Consider the following 21,041-nt stretch of genomic DNA (forward strand, 5'->3'; position numbering starts at 1 on the left):
ATGGCCGATTAGGCCATCTTCTGCTACATATGCAGTAGAGAGCTCAGGGGTACTGGTTAGTTCATACTGTGGTTCCTCCTATAGGGTTGCAGACCCCTTCAGCTCCTTGGGTACTTCCTTTAGCTCCTCCATTGGGAGCCCTGTGTTCCATCCAATAGCTGACTGTGAGCATCCACTTCTGTGTTTGCCAGGCACTGGCATAGTCTCACAAGAGTCAGCTATATCAGGGTCCTGTCAGCAAAATCTTGCTGGCATATGCAATGGTGTCTGTGTTTGGTGGTTGATAATGGGATGGATCTCTGTATGGGACAGTCTCTGGATGGTCCTTCCTTCCGTCTCATCTCCAAACTTCAGACATAATTCTTCTACAAATCAGCCTCTGACTCTGTCTATCTGTGCCTGCCGCCCCCACCCCCAACTGTGTTATTTTTTTTTCCCTTGTAACTACCACCACAGAGTGTAAAACTGCCGGGCTTTTTTCTATCACACATCTGTGGTTCTCTACACTGCAGTCTTTCCTTTCTGGGAACGGCATGTGGATGGAACCAGCTTTTCCGATTGCTCAGTCAGTGCTCACTGCTATTCACTGTACCTGTAAGATCAATCCAGACTTGCTGCTTGTAGTAGCTTGCTCCCTTCAATTCTATGTCACCATATTTCATTACCTTAAAACAAAAACAAAACAGTTCCTCGTTTGAGAGGCAGTTGTATTGTTTCTAATTTCTGTTGTATATGAATAGAGAAGGTGTAAACAAAAGGCAACTTTGGGGACAAATATAGATTTATATTTCACTTGTGACTTTCACTACAAGGTTTATATAGCAAGCGTATGTGTATTTGACATTAATAAAACATTAACAGGCTTGTTCTGATTTTCTCTTTCTACTGGTTTTGGAAACTGCAAATTCCATACTTGTCAATCACTGTTGAAACTATGTTATTCACACCAACATTCTAGGATTAATAAGTATTTTAATTTGATAATATATAGTTGTTGAAAATACAAAATGCTTTTTCAACTATTTTTATTGAGAAAAATATATCCTTTTACTGTTACAAGTTGACATTGTGTGTTTAGATTTGCCTTCCTTTGTTGGGGCCTATGTTCTTAAAGTGTATATGTTGTAGATTTCTTTACTGAAGTCTCCTGGGTACCAACTCTTTACTTTTAAGTATGAAACTACTAGTATTTTTATCATGTTCTTCAGAATGGCTTTTCTGGATCACAACAGTTATTTCCTTTGCCACATGAAGATGATATTCTCATTGCCACTGAAAAATGGTTGTAATTTATTTTAAACTCTTTGAAATTTTGACAGAATGTTTCTAAATGTAGTTTTTATTTTCCACAATTTTGTTAACTTTTGTTTAATCTGAAGAAAAATCTCAGCCATTTAGATGTATTTTATTCTTTGAGTTCTGTAGCTGTAGGGCTGGCTGTAGGTGACTGTTAGTCTTCCTAGTTATATTTTCCCCTCCCTCCCTCTCTTCCTTTATGTTACCTTCTGGCTTTTTTAAAAATCTGTTTTCTGTCTTCCAGTTCATTAATTTTCTATTTAGAAATGTTTATTTTGATTGATTGGTCAGTTGACGGATTGGAGGGGGGCAAGGGGCAAAGTCTCATTATGTAGCCCTGGCTGTACTAGAACTCTGTAGACCAGGCTGGTCTCAAATTCACAGAAATCCATCTCTCTGCTTCCTGAGCTCTGGGTTAAAGGTTTGCACTACCACACACCTGGCCTATGTTCAGGTATTTAATCTGCTTTTTAGCTAGTTTGCTGAACATTTAACTTACACATTATATGCTTTCAAATCCTAGAAAAATGAGATTTGAAAGATGTTCCATCTCCTCCCCCACCCCTTCTCCTTCCTGGAGAGATGGCTTGGCAGTTTTAAGCCTGTACTGCTCCTGCCTAAGACCTGAGTTCAGCTCCTAGCACTCACACAGCCCCTCACTCTGACCTGACTCCAGCTCTAGGGATCCCTCCACCTTCTTGAGACCTCCCAGACACCTGCACTGGCATCTACATACACCCATCACACATACGCACACACACAAAGACAGTTAAACAACAAAGCCAAAAGACTACCTTGTCTGTCATATATAACAGTTAAATTGATAACTTGATTAAGTTAAATTGATTAAATATGCTAATTGCCTGTGTAGGTGCTTTGTGCATTTTCTTTTTTATTATTTTTTAAACATTATGAACTTATATTTTCTGGCCAGTTGCATTGAATGATATAGTTCATTCTTGGTTATTTGCTACTGTGCTATTTTTTATTCTTTATGTTCTTTAACATTTATTTTGTGTAGATATGTAGGTCTGGGTATGCTACGAGCACATATATGGAGGTCAGAGAACAGCTGGTGGGAGGGAGTCAGCTGTTCCCTCCATGTGAATTCTAGGTGAGCTCTGATCACCAGTGCCTTTCCCTGCCAAGTCAGCTTGTCAGCCACATTTTAACCTATAAAGATTTTTTTGTTCATTTAATGTATGTACATATGCCTGTGTGAGTTTATGTGTGCAGGAGCCCTTGGAGGCCGGAAAAGAGTGTCAACTCCCCATGGCATTGAGTTATAGGCAGTTGTGAGTCTTTGTGGTCTTTGTGTTGGTGCTGGCAATAGGTCCTGGGTCCTCTGTGAGGACAGTAGTAAGTTCTCTAAGTAAGTAAGTGAGTTAAGTAAATAGTAACTGCCAAGCCTTCTCCCTGGCTCCTTGTTTTAGTTTTTTAAACTTAAATTTGTACGTGTGTGTGTGTGTGTGTGTGTGTGTGTGTGTGTGTGTGTATACATATGCACTCATGCACCTTACACTTGTATATTTATTTAGTTTTAGAGAGAAAGATTTAGGTATTTTACTTTCTGTTTTGTATATAATGTTATGGAAACCTAATTGGATACATAGTGAAAGTAGAGTGTTTGCAGAAGATTAAAAACACTGTAAAGTTTATACCTCAATAGAAAGTCCGAGGAATTCTTTTAGTCTCTCTAGCCTGATAATGAATGTATTTGATGTATTTAGACCAGTGGTGTTAATGATTGGGAATGAATGTGATTGTTCCTACTCTTTGGGAAGTATTAATTTTAGTGAAGCCAGGGACACTGCTCAGTACCTGGAGGGCAGAGCCTCCCACAGGCAGGTTATGCAGAATCAAATGTCAATAGCACCTAGGTTAAGAAACTGATCTAGTGAAGTGAGTATTCAGTGCTGATGCTGGTAGGCAGGCGGTCACAGTATTTGGGAGGAAAGAGTTTCAGGTTTCAGGAAAATGCAAAGAAGGCCATAGGATCCCATCCTCTTTTTGCTATTTTCCTTCTCTATGTCACCCTAGTTGTTACATCCAGAAAGCCATGATTAAAGTCCAATTTTTTTTTACTACCACTACTACTAGTCAGACAGATTTTCTATTATATCTTGCATTTTTTTTTTTTTTTTAGTTATATAAATGGGATTTTTGTTGTGGAAACTTGGAGAGAGTAGGAAATTAAATATAGAAAAAATTTCCATTAATGGCTCAGTGGATAAGCAGTTGTTACACAAAAGTCAGATGTGCTGTGTCTACCATCCTGTCATTTCTATGGCAAGATGGGAGTAGAGAGAGACAGCAGAAATAGTTAGCCTGCCTCTAACAAGGGAGAAGGTGAGAGCTGACTGCACACATAAGTTGTCCTGCAAACATAAAGTTAAAAAATGTGCAGATAGAAAATTTAATCCTATTCTTTGCATGAAGGATTCCCCCCCTCTTCCCCCCAAGCAGGGTTTCTCTGTATAGCCTAGGCTGTCCTGGAACTCACTCTGTAGACCAGGCTGGCCTCGAACTCAGAAATCCTCCTGCCTCTGCCTCCCAAGTGCTGGGATTAAAGGAATGTGCCACCACTGCCTGGCATATGAAGGAGTCTTAACGTGAAATCTTTTGGTCTTTTGCAAAGATTATTTTAAAATAGCATCCTGAAAATATTGTGTATTTTTAGTCGGAAAACACAATCATAAATATGTATACTATAATGTGGCTTTATTTTTAGTCACATGCTTTCTGTTTTTTTTTTTTTTAAGAAATTGAAGTATTTCTAATGATTTCCTATTGCAAATAATGTATAACGACCACCTCATACATAATTACTTAGCTACATTGTAGATAATAGCTTCCTAGACAGGCCCAATGGTATAGAAAAACTAATTGATACAAACTGATGAATTGGTCCCACCCTTAGTGCATCATGAATAAACTAACTAGAAGAGTTAGAGAAAGCAACATGAATGCATGTGGAATTTGTAATTTCCTTGACCTTACTGACTTTGTAATAAATATGGCTTCTGTAAATGGAGTCTTAGTATTTTATGTGTACTGGGAGAATTTAACTCTTAACTCCTCCGTCTCTATAAATGGGAAAAATAATCTGTCATAGTATAGTTGAGTGTATTGTGGTTGTGTTTATTTTTATAAGTTCATATTTTATTTTGATAGCATGAATGCCTTTGTCTTATGATGTGATGTTTGTCTCAGTCAACATTTTAATGTTGTAAGAGACACCATGACCAAGACAATTCTTACCAAAGATGCATTTAATTGCGGGCTTGCTTACAGTTTGAGAGAGTTGTTTATCATGGTGGGGAGCATGGCTGCATGTAGGCAGGCAGGGTGCTAGAAAAGTAACTGAGAGCTTTACTTTATGATCCACAGCCTGACTGGGAGACACACACACACACACACACACACACACACACACACACAGAGAAAGAGAGAGAGAGAGAGAGAGACAGACAGAGAGAGAGACAGAGAGAGACAGACAGAAAGAAGGAAAGACAGACAGACAGACACACCAAATTGACCTTAAGCCCATTCCCAGTGACACCTCTAACAAGGCCATAACTTCTAATCTTTTCCAAATAGTTCATCAGCTGGGAACGAAGCTTACACATGCATGCACCGTGGTGGGACATCCTCATTCAGACTGCTGCAGTAGTCCCTTGATTTACATTGAGTTTTACATTTTTTTTTTTTTAAATATTGTGGGTGTGTGCATCTGCCTGTCGCACATGTAGAGGTCAGAGGACAATCTGCAGTACTCAGTTCTCTGCAGTAAATATATTCCGTGAAGATCAGGTTCTAGGGATTGAACTCATGTTATCAGGCTCAGCAGCATGCACCTTTATGCAGTGTTGTATCTTGCTGGCCCAGACATTTCCTTTTTTTCTTTAAGAGTGTTCACAATGTAAAAATGGCTATCTTGCCAAAAGCAATCTACAGATTCAATGCAATCCCCATCAAAATTCCAAATCAATTCTTCAACGAATTAGAAAGTGCAATCTGCAAATTCATCTGGAATAACAAAAAACCTAGGATAGCAAAAACTCTTCTCAAGGATAAAAGAACCTCTGGTGGAATCACCATGCCGGACCTAAAGCTCTACTACAGAGCAATTGTGATAAAAACTGCATGGTACTGGTATAGTGACAGACAAATAGACCAATGGAATAGAATTGAAGACCCAGAAATGAACCCACACACCTATGGTCACTTGATCTTCGACAAGGGAGCTAAAAACATCCAGTGGAAGAAAGACAGCATTTTCAACAAATGGTGCTGGCACAACTGGTTGTTAACATGTAGAAGAATGCGAATTGATCCATTCCTATCTCCTTGTACTAAGGTCAAGTCTTAAGTGGATCAAGGAACTTCCACATAAAACCAGAGACACTGAAACTTATAGAGGAGAAAGTGGGGAAAAGCCTTGAAGATATGGGCACAGGGGAAAAATTCCTGAATAGAACAGTAATGGCTTGTGCTGTAAGATTGAGAATTGACAAGTGGGACCTCATGAAACTACAAAGCTTCTGCAAGGCTAAAGACACCATCAATAAGACAAAAAAACCACCAACAGATTGGGAAAGGATCTTCACCTATCCTAAATCAGATAAGGGACTAATATCCAATATATATATATAAAGAACTCAAGAAGGTGGACTCCAGAAAGTCAAATAACCCCATTAAAAAATGGGGCTCAGAACTGAACAAAGAATTCTCACCTGAGGAATACCGAATGGCAGAGAAACACCTGAAAAAATGTTCAACATCCTTAATCATCAGGGAAATGCAAATCAAAACAACCCTGAGATTCCACCTCACACCAGTCAGAATGGCTAAGATCAAAAATTCAGGTGACAGCAGATGCTGGCGAGGATGTGGAGAAAGAGGAACACTCCTCCATTGTTGGTGGGATTGCAAGCTTGTACAACCACTCTGGAAATCAGTCTGGCGGTTCCTCAGAAAATTGGACATAGTACTACCGGAGGATCCAGCAATACCTCTCCTGGGCATATATCCAGAAGATGTCCCAACCGGTAAAAAGGACACATGCTCCACTATGTTCATAGCAGCCCTATTTATAATAGCCAGAAGCTGGAAAGAACCCAGATGTCCCTCAACAGAGGAATGGATACAGAAATTATGGTACATTTACACAATGGAGTACTACTCAGCTATTAAAAAGAATGAATTTATGAAATTCCTAGCCAAATGGATGGACCTGGAGGGCATCATCTTGAGTGAAGTAACACAATCACAAAAGAACTCACACAATATGTATTCACTGATAAGTGGATATTAGCCCAAAACTTAGGATACCCAAGATATAAGATACAATTTGCTAAACGCATGAAACTCAAGAAGAATGAAGACCAAAGTGTGGACACTGTGCACCTTCTTAGAATTGGGAACAAAACCACCAAGGAAGGAGTTACAGAGACAAAGTTCGTAGCTGTGATGAAAGGATGGACCATTTAGAGACTGCCGTATCCAGGGATCCATCCCATAATCAGCTTCTAAACGCTGACACCATTGCATACACTAGCAAGATTTTGCTGAAAGGACCCAAATATAGCTGTCTCTTGTGAGACGATGCCGGGGCCTAGCAAACACAGGAGTGGATGTTCACAGTCAGCTATTGGATGTATCACAGGGCTCCCAATGGAGAAGCTAGAGAAAGTACCCAAGGAGCTAAAGGGATCTGCAACCCTATTGTTGGAACAACATGATGTACTAACCAGAACCCCGGAGCTCTTGTCTCTAGCTGCATATGTATCGAAAGATGGCCTAGTCGGCCATCAATGGAAAGAGAGGCCCATTGGACTTGCAAACTTTATATGCCCCAATATAGGGGAATGCCAGGGCCAAAAGAATGGGAATGGGTGGGTAGGGAAGTGGGGGGCGCTATGGGGGACTTTTGGGATAGCATTGGAAATGTAATTGAGGAAAATATGTAATAAAAATATTAAAAATCAAAAAAAAAACAAAACAAAACAAAAAAAAAGAGTGTTCACAAGGAAGATAGAAAAGTCAAAGCTTTCCTGGAATAAGGAGAGGAGGCAAAGTAGCAAGTGAAAGGAAGAAGGCATTGGGGAGGGAATTCTGTAAAGGTTAGGGAGTAGGTGTGTGTCATGAGTTAATAACTCCCCAATGGTGAATTTACCTTGTAATAGAGATGAATTGGGAAACAAGTGTCATGATTTTGGTGCATATAATGACTTTCTACCTTCAGAGGTTGAGAAGGAATGTGAACAGGTAGCTGCACGGTCCTTAGAAGTTACATGACAGTTTGTTGTACAGTTCAGTTCTGGAAGCTGTTGAGTTGTAGTTGTTACTGCAGTGGCTAGTGTTAGTTTGTCCTCTGTCCATCTCTTATTTCCATACTTTATGTTCTTAGGGAGTGGAAACAGTATATTGGTTTAAAGTTGAAGCAAAGCAAAACCAACAAAGTCCAGGTTAACTTTTTTTCTTCTGCCCAGACTGTGAAAGAGATTGAAATGTGACTGGCCTTCATTCTCAAGGGAACCCTGAAAGATGCTGTCATTACTGACAGTAGGGTGGAGAGGGTGAAACAGAGAGAGTGGGAAGATGGTTGCTTCAGGAACAGTTTAGACAGTAATTATTCCGAAATGTTTTTGGAATTTTGAATGACTTTTGGATCACTTATATCATGGTTAAGTCTCATTTTTTAATGTTAATAACAAGCTTCATAAATATAATAAATTTTGAAAACTGGACTCTAAATAAGGCCTTAAAGTAATTTGATGGAACATTGCTTGGATTATTTAGCCCTAATTTGGTAGATAGCTAAGCCGCTTGGTGTTTTTAGGTGCATATTTCTCAGTATATTTTTGTTCAGTTTTCTTGAAGTCATGTTAAGTCTTAGTTGTAGAATTAACTGTACAATTTAATTTGAAGTGTAGATTTCTGGATTTAGCTATCTCTTGAGTCTGTTTTCTATGATCTTCAAGGCTGCTGCTTGCTGGTTTTTCGTTTGTTTGTTTCTCTGTGTAACAGCCCTGGCTGTCCTGGAACCCTGTAGAATAGGCTGGTCTTGAATTCAAAAGAGATCTGCCTGCTTCTGCCTTCCAAGTCCTGGGATTAAAGCACACCTGGCTAGGCTTGGTCTTGAACATGTACTGTTTATTGAGGTGATTAAAAAAAGTCTTTTTTATAAATCCTTATTTGAATTGATAGGTATTATTCTAGTTGGTGGAGTGAATGTGGGAGAGTGAATCTAAAAGTGAGGTGAACTAATGGCAATAGCCAATTTCATTCAGGGCATCAAACAATTTATGTTCTGAGGGCATTCTGAGGGTTAAGCAAGGCAAGGTCATGCAAGCAAAGTTCTCGAGTTCAAGTTGTATACAGTCAGAAAGGCAAGGTCACAGAAAATTCAGTCTGTACACAATCACAAAGCATCTCGTGCTTTGAGTCGTCATTCTGAATAATAATGGATAAGATGATGGATAATCTAGAGTAAACCACTCCTGTTATTACATCTGGGAGAGGTGTGAAAACGCATTCCAAGAACAAACCCAGGTTTTGGAGGGGTAGAGGTTACAAGACTCTTGGTTTGCTTACTGGAGTTTTCTCACAAGGTCTTGAAAATCTCTTCACACACCTTTGTTCTTGGACCATGCTCCAGCAGACTGGGAGATGGGACTTTATTCAAACTGGTGAATCACCTCAGATTTCCTTTGTCACCTTCCATACAGTGTTCATTTGTTTCATCTGTCTGAGCACATGAGTTGCTCTTTTCTGAGGGGATATGTAAATAGTTACAAAGCTCTTTGCCGTAGACTAGAGTCTTGTGTCCACACAGATGCGTATGGCAGTACTTTCCCCAGAAGCTAGTGTGTAAGAGGTACTCGTTCCTCCTGGGTGGGTGCTCAGATTTACCTTGAAGAATGCTAGTACTCTGGATTCTAACTACATGTACTCTTCCTGTATGATAAGCAATACTTTAATATTTAATATTTCTATTTATGGAATAAAATGTAAATTTTTAAATAAGTAGAGTAATTTAAAAATGTAGAATAGTAAAATTTGTAAAATATTTTATCTTTTAGGAGAGGGTTAAATCCACCTCACAGGGTGAAATCTATCTCCATGACAACATTTACACAACAGGAAATTGAATTCCTGCAAAAACATGGAAATGAAGTAAGTATTTTGCAATTTTCAAATATGTTGCAATAGTTTTAATGTGATTTAATAAGTTGTTTAAAATGGTGAGTTTCTTGTCTCAATGTTAATTCTTGTATTCTAAATTTAGATATTTTAGGAAGTTCTTATTTGATAATGCATTTGGGATTAATGCTTAAGTGATTTAAAGATGTACTGAAGTAAAAGATAGGTATTTAAAACTTAGCAGTGCTGGCTGTAGAAAGCATATTTGGTAGCTGTGTTGTCTCTCGAGGGAGGAAGAATGTGAGCGTGCTGTGTGATAGATGGGCTTTCACTTGAGGCCATTTCATTATGTGTATATGAGGCTTGATGCTTAGCAGGTGCTTAGCAGAGGGAGTTAGGAAAGGATTTGGAGGGCATCTGGTTTCTATGACCTCTTATGGGCTCCCAGGAATAAGCTGTTGGCTTATATATTTTTAGATTTAAGTTTTGTTGCTAATAAAAAGTAGTGATCTATTGTTTTAAAAATGGGTAAAATTAATGAGTGTAGGATTGCTTCTTCTGTTTTCTTTTGTTTTAGGGGAAAGGTTTTGAGACAGGATTTCATTATATAGGCCTGGCTGTCCTAGAATACTGTGTAGACCAGGCTGGCCTTGAACTCAGATCCACCTGCCTCTGTCTCTGGGATCAAAGGCGTGAAGCACTGTGCTCAGTGGCAATGCTTTTTTAATCTTGGCAAGGTTGAGTGGATCGGGTAGCTCAACTTGGTTGATGGATAGAAAACATTTTTATTTCACAGGAAAAGCCTACTTTTTAGGATGGCAGTAGGACTTCAGGTGTACTATTTGGTTGCATATCTGTGATAACCTTAGAGATGACAGAAGAGGCTGAATATTAAGATTTTATTGGTTTTAGTTGCTTCTTATTTAATTATTAGAAAATGTTTACACGTTTATTATAGTCTTTCTTCCCAATGCTTTCGAATCATTATTTAAAATTAATTGCCTAACCAACCATTTTTGGACATGTGCAATCCCAACACTCAGAAAGAGGGGCAAGAGGATTAAAACTCAAGGTTATCGTTGGTTCCAGAGCAAGTTCTGTGCCAGCCTGGGCTGCATGAAAATCACCAAAACCCAAAATGGAATAGAATTATTTGCCTAGTCTGATACACATATATTTTTGTTTCTAAAATGTTGAAGAGTGAATTCACAATTATGAAATTTTCTAAAATGCATATGTAGAGAATAGAGTATACTTTAAAGTTTCCCAGTTTTGCCAGTGATAAAATATTTTGAGTTAGTAGATGAGTATAATGCAGGAAGCTGCAAACCTGGACAAAATGGCGTACCATTTAAGAGCACATGGGACCTTAGTTCAGTTCCTAGCACTCAATCAAGTCAGGTGACTCCTAGGACTCCAGCTCCCAGGGATCTTAGGCCTTTTTATCTGCCTTGCCATCTCCCTACTTTTAAAGAAGGTACCATAGTTAAACACATATATTTAGGATTAAAATAGCAGTGTCGTATATCTTGTACATAGGTACATATATATTACCCATGAGTAGACTTATGTCTGCAGTGAGTGCTTAGGAAACAGAAAGTACGCTGGTTTTGGCAGCATTCTTAGTTCTTTTCTTCTCCTGTTGCTTCATCATCTTAAAGTTGGAGTGTGTTGTAGGATGTGTTAAGATTGTTGTCACTATTGGAAAACATTGCTAATTTAATCTAGAAAGCACCATGGATGATAGATAACTTGTAGTGAACAGAACTAACCTGCATGCCATGTGCTGTATACATTCACTCAGACATTTATATAATGGGAAACATCTGTGTACAACCATATGGACATACACTTTAATCTTGTATTACACATATTACAGTTGTGTACATATTAACTGCAAAAGAAGGCCATGCCAGGAAATGGCTTGGGCCACAGAGGCCCAGTCAATCCTGGCACCATGCCTTGAGGGGCTCAGGCGTGAGGCCACAGTGGTGCCCCAAACACAGTGGCTTTTTGTGCCTTACAAACCATCGTGCCTCATGGCCTCACACCTACCCTCTAAGGCCACCAGTTGTCTCTAGACCCGCAGGTGAGCCAGGTGGCCTATACCTAGGCTCCCCAATGCTGTGCAAGAGCTGAGGCCACTCCCCTACACCCTTATAATCAAGTGACATGATTTTCCCATGTCCCTGTCCAGCTCAGAGGGCCTAGGCCATCCTCAGCTGCTGAGCTTCATTGTGACCTTTGTATTCTATTCCGTGTGGTCACAGATACCTGTGCCTAACAGTATTTCCACTTGACCAAATACCCGAATTTTTTCTGTTTATATGCAAGAGATATAGTTGTAAGTAACTTTTTACAGCAATGATACAATTACATGCGTGCACTCTGAGATTCTGTGTCCCCTGCGCTCCTTCCTTCCAGTGAACAACTTGCAGGTGGGCCCAGGCTAGGGCTGGAGAAAAAAGTTCTGAGACTTGTGGGTTTCTACATTCAAATTTTGGACCAAAGTTTTGTTTTCTGCTCGCCTCTCACTATGTCCAGTTGAGGAGCTGACTTCTAGGCCTTAATGTCCCTTCCGGACACCCACCTCCATCCTATCCTGTTTTTTATGGGAGGAGTTCTCTGCACCCTGGTTCTATGAAAGACATGGAAAAGTGTAAATATTTATGATATTATACCTGTAGGGCTGAGGCGGTGCAGCAGTTTTTTATGGTGACAGATGTATTATTTTGGTAATGACTACAGATTCAATGTTGTTCTGGGGCCAACCCTGGCCACATCTAACCCATCCCAGGTGGTGTATTTGGGGTGGGGGGACATTTCCATTAAAGCAGTTTTATAATCTTTAAAAAAAAAAAACGGAGGCCCATGCTTTCCTCCCAGAAGTAGTGGGAAGAGATATTGCTAAGACTCAAGGCAAAGAGACCTGAAATATGAAACCCCCCAGTGCATTGGTTTATCACATGCATCCATCTAGGGAGATTATCATGTCATTCAGATCACTCTCAAGAATTGGTCACTAATTTGAAAAATTATAAAACTAATAGTTATAGTCATCAGTGAAGTGCCTATGTATTGGGCTGTGTTGGTAGCTATTTATAATAAACAATACTGTTATTTATAAATATGCACCAAGGTCATATGTTTTAGAGAGTATTTTTTAGTTTCTTTAGATATGCTTTATAAATGATTTGTCTATTTGGTGTGTTCAGACTTTCACAGAGCAGAAGCAGATATACTAGAGTATACCTCTCAAATCATAGAGCATGGAATGCCAGGTGATTAGGATTTATGTGACAGCAGAACACTATTTATTTGCTGTGTTTTTGGCCAACAAATTGTTTCACAGACTCTCCACCCACATTACCCTGTAGCCTGGTCAACTTTTTGTCACTACAGTAAATTACCTGAGGTAACCTATAAAGAGTAAGTCTTTACTTGGACCTTTAAATCTGTTCTGTTTTTATTTTTGACACAGCATCTCTGTAGCTCAGTCTGGCCTAGAGATTTCCATGATCCTTCTGTATCAGCCTTTGAATGCTGAGCTGTGGGTATGTGCCACCATGCCCAGCCTTACAAGGTTTGTTCTGGTTTAGAGTTTTGGAGACTTCAGCCTGTGATCACTTGGACTTTATGGAGGTGGCAATCGTTGCAAGAAACTTTGCGTGACACTGCATGTCTCATTACCAGGATAGGAAGGAACAGGGCTGGGCCTAGGATCTCTTAGTTGTCTTCAAGGGCTTGTTGCAATGACTTTAAAAACCTTCTCACAGTTCTCTTCTTAGAGGTTCTGGCACCTTCCAGTATGGCATGGTTGGGACTAAGCTGTTACCACATGGCCCTCTGGGTTACACACTAGATCCATCTGCATTAATCTGGAAGTGTCTTGTGATGTTTCCTTTGTGTTCCAAAGTTACTTCCAGTTTCTATCTGCTGGCTGCTTGTACATGAGTCTCTACATTCAGATCCCCAGAATCTGCATAAAAAGGCCTGGCATGTCAGCATGGTCCTGTGGCTCTAGCACTGGGGAGGTAAGACAAGAGTTCTGAGAGCTTGATTGTAGCCAGTCAGTGAGCTCCAGGCTCAGTGAGAGATTCAGGGTCAAAACTAAGGTGGGGAGTAGTTGAGGAAGATATCCCGCTCGTGCACACACACACACACACACACACACACACACACACACACACACACACAAAACAGAATTTCCTACGTTTCCTTCACTGCCTTTTATGACATGCATGTAAATCATGACTTTTTTTTTTTTTTTTTTTTTTGGTTTTTCGAGACAGGGTTTCTCTTTATAGCTCTGGCTGTCCTGGAGCTCACTTTGTAGACCAGGCTGGCCTTGAACTCAGAAATCCGCCTGCCTCTGCCTCCCGAATGCTGGGATTAAAGGCGTGCGCCACCACGCCCGGCTATGACTTTTTAATTAAAGGAATTTCACTGTTGGGTTAACTCTTTGTTCTCAGAGTTAGTAGAAAAAGGACCAGTGAATGGTAGACTAGAAAATCATAGAAAAGAGAATGTAATAATTGTATAGTTTTTTTTCTAGAAGTACATTCCCCTCACTGCTGAAGTTCTGTAGGTGTGCAGTCTATGTAGACACAGCACCTCTCACTGCTTGCTGGTGTTTGATGAGCTTGCTGCTAGTTTGAGGATATAATAATTGGTTTTGAGAAAAAGTCCTCAAGGTAAAATACATTTTTTCTGTGTTCTGTGTGTTTGCTTTGTCACCTTTCTTTGCGCCTGCACGCCCGTGTGTGTGTGTGGGGGGGGGGGGGGGTTGGGGGGTAAGGATGGAACCCGGGGCTTGTAGACACTACCAACTGAGCTATGCCCAGCCTCTTCCATTCTTCATTTTTGAAACTGGTTTATTAATCACCTCCTTTTTCAAGGAGCAGTTATTGCTAGTGTTATTGTGGTGAGCAAAACTTGTCCCAAAATACTAAGCTTGAAGGTTGTCTTTAATTGTGGTAAGTACACTTACATGAGACATACTCTGATACATTTTTGGGTGTGCAATACTCTTTTGCTAACCCGAGGCCGGCACACTGTTCTTCAGCATATTGCTTTAAATTAGTATTTCGGGTTTCCTCCTCAGACCCTGTCAGCCATCATTCTATGTTAGGTGTCTCATATAAGTGAGATCATATCATTTATTTGTTTTCAAGGTTCATCTTTGTCATATATGACAGACTTTTTGAAGAAATATACTTTAGGGAGGTGGCAAAGTTAACTTACAGTATATATTTCTCTTTTTTTTCTTGAGACATGTGTCTCTGTGTAGCCCTGGCTGTCCTGGAACTTGCTTTGTAGATGAGGCAGGTCTCAAACTTGGCCTTTCTCTGCCTCCAAGTGCTGAGACTAAAGGTGTTTGTGACCACTGCCTGGTTTGTAAAATAAAAAGATAGAAGCAGGTGACTGGAGTGGGCTCTCGTCCCCACACTCCCTTTTTTCCCCTTTCATTGATGTTTTTGAGACAGTCTCCCTATACAACTCAGATTTACCTCTTAATTCCTGTTTAGCCCAGACTAGTCCCAAAACCACATGATTCTCCTATTTCAGCCTTTGTTTGTGCAGGGATTGTTAGCATGTGTCTCTGTGGCTGCCTACTTCATCTGTGCTTTTATAACCAGAATCCCATTTGAAAACACGAGGAGTTAAAGGTCCTATGATGGACGAGGAAAAAATCAGCAGTTTTCCTTCCATTACCAGTGGTTTATGAGCCTTCTGACCGTTAGCAAACCACTTTTCTCTCTTGAGTTTCATCTTCCTTTGTAATATATTATGAATTCTGAGGCTTAAGAAACAGTATCTTAAAAATTGATACATTATGTTGATGTAAGCTGACACTTTCATGTGGGAAGATACTTTCTGATTGATTTCTAAGTTTAGAAAATAATTATTGCAAAGGAACATGTTGGGGCTTGAATAGAATTTAGTATACAAAGAATTTTGTAGAAATGTTTTACTTAAGGCAAGCAGGCATTACCATAAGAGATTGTCATTTAACATTGCCCTGTTTCCCCTCCACAGCACTATGCAGTAGTGGCTGTTGCCTCCAGTGGAAGGCTTCCTTCCTTTTATAGCATCATTTCCTATGTGCTTTTCAATGCCTTCATCTAAAATAGGCTTCAGTTCTTCTCTTTAAATATTAGTCTTGGATGCTTGGGGAATGTCATTGTTAGTCCATGTTTATGCAGATGTTTCCTATGAAGTATGAAGTAAAATATCTTAAGATCTTTGCTGGAACTGATCAATACACATGTTGTAGTCTAAACTAGTCAGACCCTAGGTAAGCAAGTAGATGTGACTTTTTGCTGACCTGTCGTTGATATATATTTAGGATTTAGATCATTGAATTTATTCTGTCTAAGTTTGGAACTAAATGTTCTAGGTCAGCATACATATTTTAGGTGGAACAAAGGGGAGAAGCATTTCATTCTATAGATGCTTCAGGGGGGTCAAAATAAGCTTTTGCTTAAGACTGCTCTACTTGAAAGTAGAACAGAGGAATAACACATTAGACAGGAGGTTCATGCGTCGTGAAATCTTTACCTAAAAAACTAACACAGAGTTAGCAACACATCCTATGGTATGCGTCTGGGGTTTGCTGTATCATCTCCCCTTTTGATTGGATTGCCTGGGAGGACTTGTTGGAGGAACAACACTACCAGATACCTTTGAAGAGTTACCTAGGGGTCAGGGTTTGTTGGGTATGATTGGTCAGGATAAGAACTTCGATGCTTCTTCAAGGAAGTCATTGTAAGGCAGGGAATTCTGTGCTTTAAGCTAGATGTGGTCCTAAGTCTCCTGTTGTCTCACATGGTTTCATGGCAGGGTTATGGACCTGTGTCTCGTCTGACAGACAAGCTTCTGGCTCTTTTCACTCAGCTGTATATGCTTTAATTCTTGATAACACATTAGAAAAAGCAAAATGTTAAGATGGAATATAGGGCTGGAGAGATAGCTCAGTGGTTAAGAGCACTGATTGCTCTTTCAGAGGTCCTGAGTTCAATTCCCAGCAATCAGTGGCTCAAACCATCTGTAAAGGGATCTAATGCCTTCTTCTTCTGGTACAGCTACAGTGTACTCATATAAACAAACAAACAAAAAAATGAATACATCTTTTTTTTAAAGCATTAATAAAGATGAAATATAATGGTTTTAAAAATGTATATAAACAAATACAGAACTGTTAATTCTTTTTGCATGAGACGTGCATAATGGTGGTTGTTTTTTATCTCGGCAAGCATAGTTCATTTTATATATCGTTTAGATACTCTTATCACTGAGAAATATGTATCAGCTGGTGGTCTAGAAATACTAGCATAGTCATGTGAATGCAGCTTACTGCATGTAGAATGGTTTATATTGTATTTGCTTTGCTGTTGTATTACTTGAGCCATGACATGTATTTGAAATATTTTTCTCATTATAGATTGTCTCTACCTTGTTTTTTGTTGTTATTTTGTTTTGTTTTGAGACAGGGTTTCACTATTTAGTCCTACCTGGCCTGGAACTTGATATGTAGATCAGACTGGCTTCAAACATAGAGAGAGGATCCACCTATCTCTTCCTTCCAAGTCTTAGCGTTAAAGCCATGTGCCTCCACTTCCAGTAGAGGGGTGGATAGGCAAAATAGAATGTTGGTAATGGGCTGGAATGGAGCTCAGATTTAGAAAGCTTGCACCTATACATAGGACCTTAAGTTTGATTTCCCAGCACCTCAGTGGGATGAGGGTTGGCAACAGAACTGGATCTGGTAGTACTGTATCATACTGTAATACTGTAATGCCAGACTGAGACAGAAGGATTGGGAGTTTGAGGCCAGCCTGAGCTATGTACATATAGCAAGACTATGTCTCTCTGAAAGTAAGTAAATAGAAAGTAAGTTGGTAGTAGACTTTTGTATACATTTGTACTAACCACTTAAAGCATTTCTAATAACATTATAACATTTATTCTGTAATTAGTACTTTTTACTGTTTAGTTTTCTTTTTTGCCCCTATTTTTAAAAAGCAGTAATCAGGTACTTATGAAATTTTCATTTATTTAACTCTCTGTTTTTGTGTTTTATGGAGAATATTATTAAATGTTTTATTATGTCTTACCATCATGAGTCAGTACTCTATCTATATCTAGGAGACAACAGACCAAAAAGAACTTTTGAGAAGTTCTGTGTAGAGATGGATTACTGAGAAAGGATGCTCCAGCTCCATCCTCCTGCTCTTCTTACTCTCATCTAGAAGTGAGCAGAATCATGCTACGCTGTTTATACTTCCCATCCTTTTCATGGATACTAGACGTTTATCTCAACAAAGGGGACTATGTATATTAGCATTTCTGTTCTTTCCTTGTGAGGATTATAGAGATATAATCAATGATCCCTGCTCTTAGCTGACCTTCTCTCAAGCTTATTGAAACTGTTTCTTATCTTCCCTTTTTAATACAAGAGATTGATTATGATGGTCAGCTTTCCTTCTTTGAGTTTGTTAACTTGCTCCTGTGTGTGTTTGTGTTAATAGCTGTCACAACTGCTCACCTATACCTGGCAAGCCTGTCTGGACATACAAATGGAACTCCTATTTTGATCCCTGGTTGGGTGGGCCAACCCTTTTAGATCTCTGATAACCCTTTTATATTTAGATGAATCCTTTGAAGCTCACAGCTCCCATAAAACGGTCTAGCTTTTGAGGTTTTGTTAATGTTTCATTGCTGTGGCTGGTGGGTGCTGTCATTACATTGTCTGGTGTACTATGCTCTAACTTGAGGTTGCTATGCTCTAACTTGAGGTTTCCTTACTGCCAGGCTGTGCTTTGCAGTAGTCTCTTGGTTAACTTCCAGTTTCCCACTTTAACTATCCGTTTGCCAACAATTTTTTGACTGATAAAAGCATACATTAGAAATACTTTACATTCTGTTATTGGTGATTGTGATGCTAATTCTAAAATTACTTACTTAGCACTAAAATGAAGAAAAGAAGCTGGGCGTGGTGGCGCACACCTTTGATCCCAGCAGAGGCAGGTGGATTTCTTGAGTTCGAGGTCAGCCTGGTCTACAGAGTGAGTTTCAGGACAGCCAGGGCTATACAGAGAAACCCTGTCTCGAAAAACCAAAAAAAAAAAGAAAGAAAGAAAGAAAGAAAGAAAGAAAGAAAAAAAGAAAGAAAGATAACTCACAGCTTTATGAATTTATTTGTTGGCTAGTGTTGGTTCATTTGTTCTTTAATTTTATTTTTAATTCTTTCCTAAGATGGGTTTTGAGTCATTTTGTTCATTGAACATTGATGGCTCAACTTAAAATCATCATAAGGGTTTAGAAGTACTGCACAAGGCACATACGTAGTGAATCTAACATGGCAGTTTGTAATCTTTTTCTGTAGAAGTATAAAGCACTTTGTGGGTGATTTTTCAAGACCACTTTGATTCTGTCTGCAGCAGGGTTAAAGGTGGACATAGTTTCCTGCATTCCTGATAAGACTTTCCCTCCTCAGCCAGAGTTGTGTAATCACCCACCACTAAAGATTTCTCAAAATAGAACAGCACAAAAATTACCAATATACCAATGCTTTATGAGTTCACTACTGCAGTAATACAGTCTGCGCCTCAGTCTCCAGTGTGTTAGCTCATTGAATATCCCTATCAAGTACGTTCCTACTATTTGCATTTTACATGAGAAGAGAAGACATATCCTATAGAGTTGGCTGAGCTAGTTCATGCTCTCAAGCACCACAAGCACATCCTGCTGTAATTAGGATGATTTCCCCAGAGACCGTCAAATCGAATCCTATTACGTGTTGACTCCTAAGAAAGGATCGCTTCCGGGGTCATTATTATTCCTCACTACTGTTTTTAAGCCCACATTCCCCAGGTTCGTTCCCATGTTAATAGATGCTATTACTTCCTGTGTCGTCTTGTCACACAGTATTTGTTCATTTTAGATTTTAGCTTCTTACACTTTTCCTGCAGTTGCTAAACTCCTGCCAGTGTTCACAAGGATCATTCCCCCACCCCTTGTCTTCCAGTGGTCTTTCATCCCATTTACATTGTCAATCACTCTATCACCTGTTGGGTTTACAGCTACAGTATTTTGTGGCATGATCTCCCCACTGATCCTTTCTTCACAACTCTTTGACTGTGAAGCTTAGCGACTCTAGCCAACTACCAGGACCTCCACTCTGCTAAGTTGCTTTGTCTTTCTTCTTGCCTACCTTGGAGCTCATGGTCTCTTATTATAACCACCCCCCCTTTGTTCTATTGTACTTGCGAGACATCAATTACCTGCAATTTTAGTTGACTTTTTTTCTTCATTCCCTAACTTAAAGGATCCCCCCCCATTACATTTTATTAAAACATAACAGATGGAAAACAGACTGCTATTAGCAAAGACTTATATATAGATGGTAGTCTTAATATGATAGTGGGAAGAAAACTCAACTCTTCAGAGACCAGATGAGTTGATCTCCAGGAGGCAAAGAGGCTCTTTCTTTCTTTCTTTCTTTCTTTCTTTCTTTCTTTCTTTCTTTCTTTCTTTCTTTCTTTCTTTCTTTCTCTCTCTCTCTCTCTCTCTCTCTCTCTCTCTCTCTTTCTTTCTTTCTTTCTTTCTTTCTTTCTTTCTTTCTTTCTTTCTTTTGAGATGGGGAATATGTTGGGAAAGTTCAGACTTTGATAGGAGTCTTGCTTAGTGACAAGTTTACTGACTAAATTTAAGAAACACTTGTTTGTTTGATAGAAAGAGTACTACATAGAGGTGTGTCATATCAGTTGTCAATAGTACAAGGCATGGGGGGTCTCTTTATAAAATTAGTATTTGTATGTGTACATGCACAGTCTCCCCATGGTATACACCTGCAGGTCAGAGGGCGACTTTTGGGCATCTTCTCTTCTTCCACTGTGGGTTCCAGGGATTGAACTTAAGTTGTCCACAGGCATTTTTATCTGTGGATTGTGTTGCCTATTTTATGCTTGGTTTCATTTTTCTCAGTCAGCATAATTGTCTAGAAGTTTTGTCTTAGGGTTTCTATTGCTGTGAAGAGACAGCATGACCACGGCACCTCTTATAAAGCAAACCGCTTAATTGGGGCTGGTGTACAGTTTCAGAGGTTTGGTCTGTTATAGTCATGGTAGGAAGCATGGTAGCATGCATGCAGACATGGTGATAGAGAAGGAGCTAAAAGTTCTACATCTGGATTGGCAAGCAGCAGGGCGGGAATGAGACACTAGGCCTGGCTTGAGCTTTTGAAACTTGACAGCACAAGATTACATCTCCAATAATGCCACTTCTCCAATAATGCTTTTCCCTATGAACCTGTGTGTCATTTTCATTGAGATTACCACAAAGTTTCTGTATGAGCGACCACATTGCACCTTTTACCTGCTGCGTAGTCCTTTTTCTTAGCCGGTCTGTGCTATAATTTGTTGGTTCATCACCTCTTACTTACAGGTGGTTGCATTCTTTCCATTGGGCTTCCCAGTAAAGCTACTGTGATCAGCTGTGTACAGTCCTGTGTGCAGACACGTGCTTTCATACTTTCTGGGCAGATAGCTCCAGAGTGACCTGGTCATGGAGTAGGTGTATTGAGTGTTTAAGAA

At 39.5% G+C, this 21,041-nt stretch overlaps 1 protein-coding gene across 14 annotated transcripts in view; it reads left to right on the top strand.

The window, feature by feature from the left end:
- Positions 1-21,041, top strand: part of Agfg1 (ArfGAP with FG repeats 1) — a 67,481-nt gene that overhangs the window by 15,718 nt on the left and 30,722 nt on the right. For all 14 annotated transcript variants that reach the window (XM_029476142.2, XM_029476148.2, XM_029476154.2 and 11 more), the window contains exon 2: positions 9,384-9,477. In XM_029476142.2, coding sequence (XP_029332002.1) covers positions 9,384-9,477 — 94 coding nt within the window. The remainder of the gene's footprint in view (positions 1-9,383; positions 9,478-21,041) is intronic.

Source organism: Mus caroli, unplaced genomic scaffold, assembly GCF_978045245.1.
Source record: "Mus caroli unplaced genomic scaffold, Mus_caroli_1 scaffold_1, whole genome shotgun sequence".
NCBI lineage: Eukaryota > Metazoa > Chordata > Mammalia > Rodentia > Muridae > Mus > Mus caroli.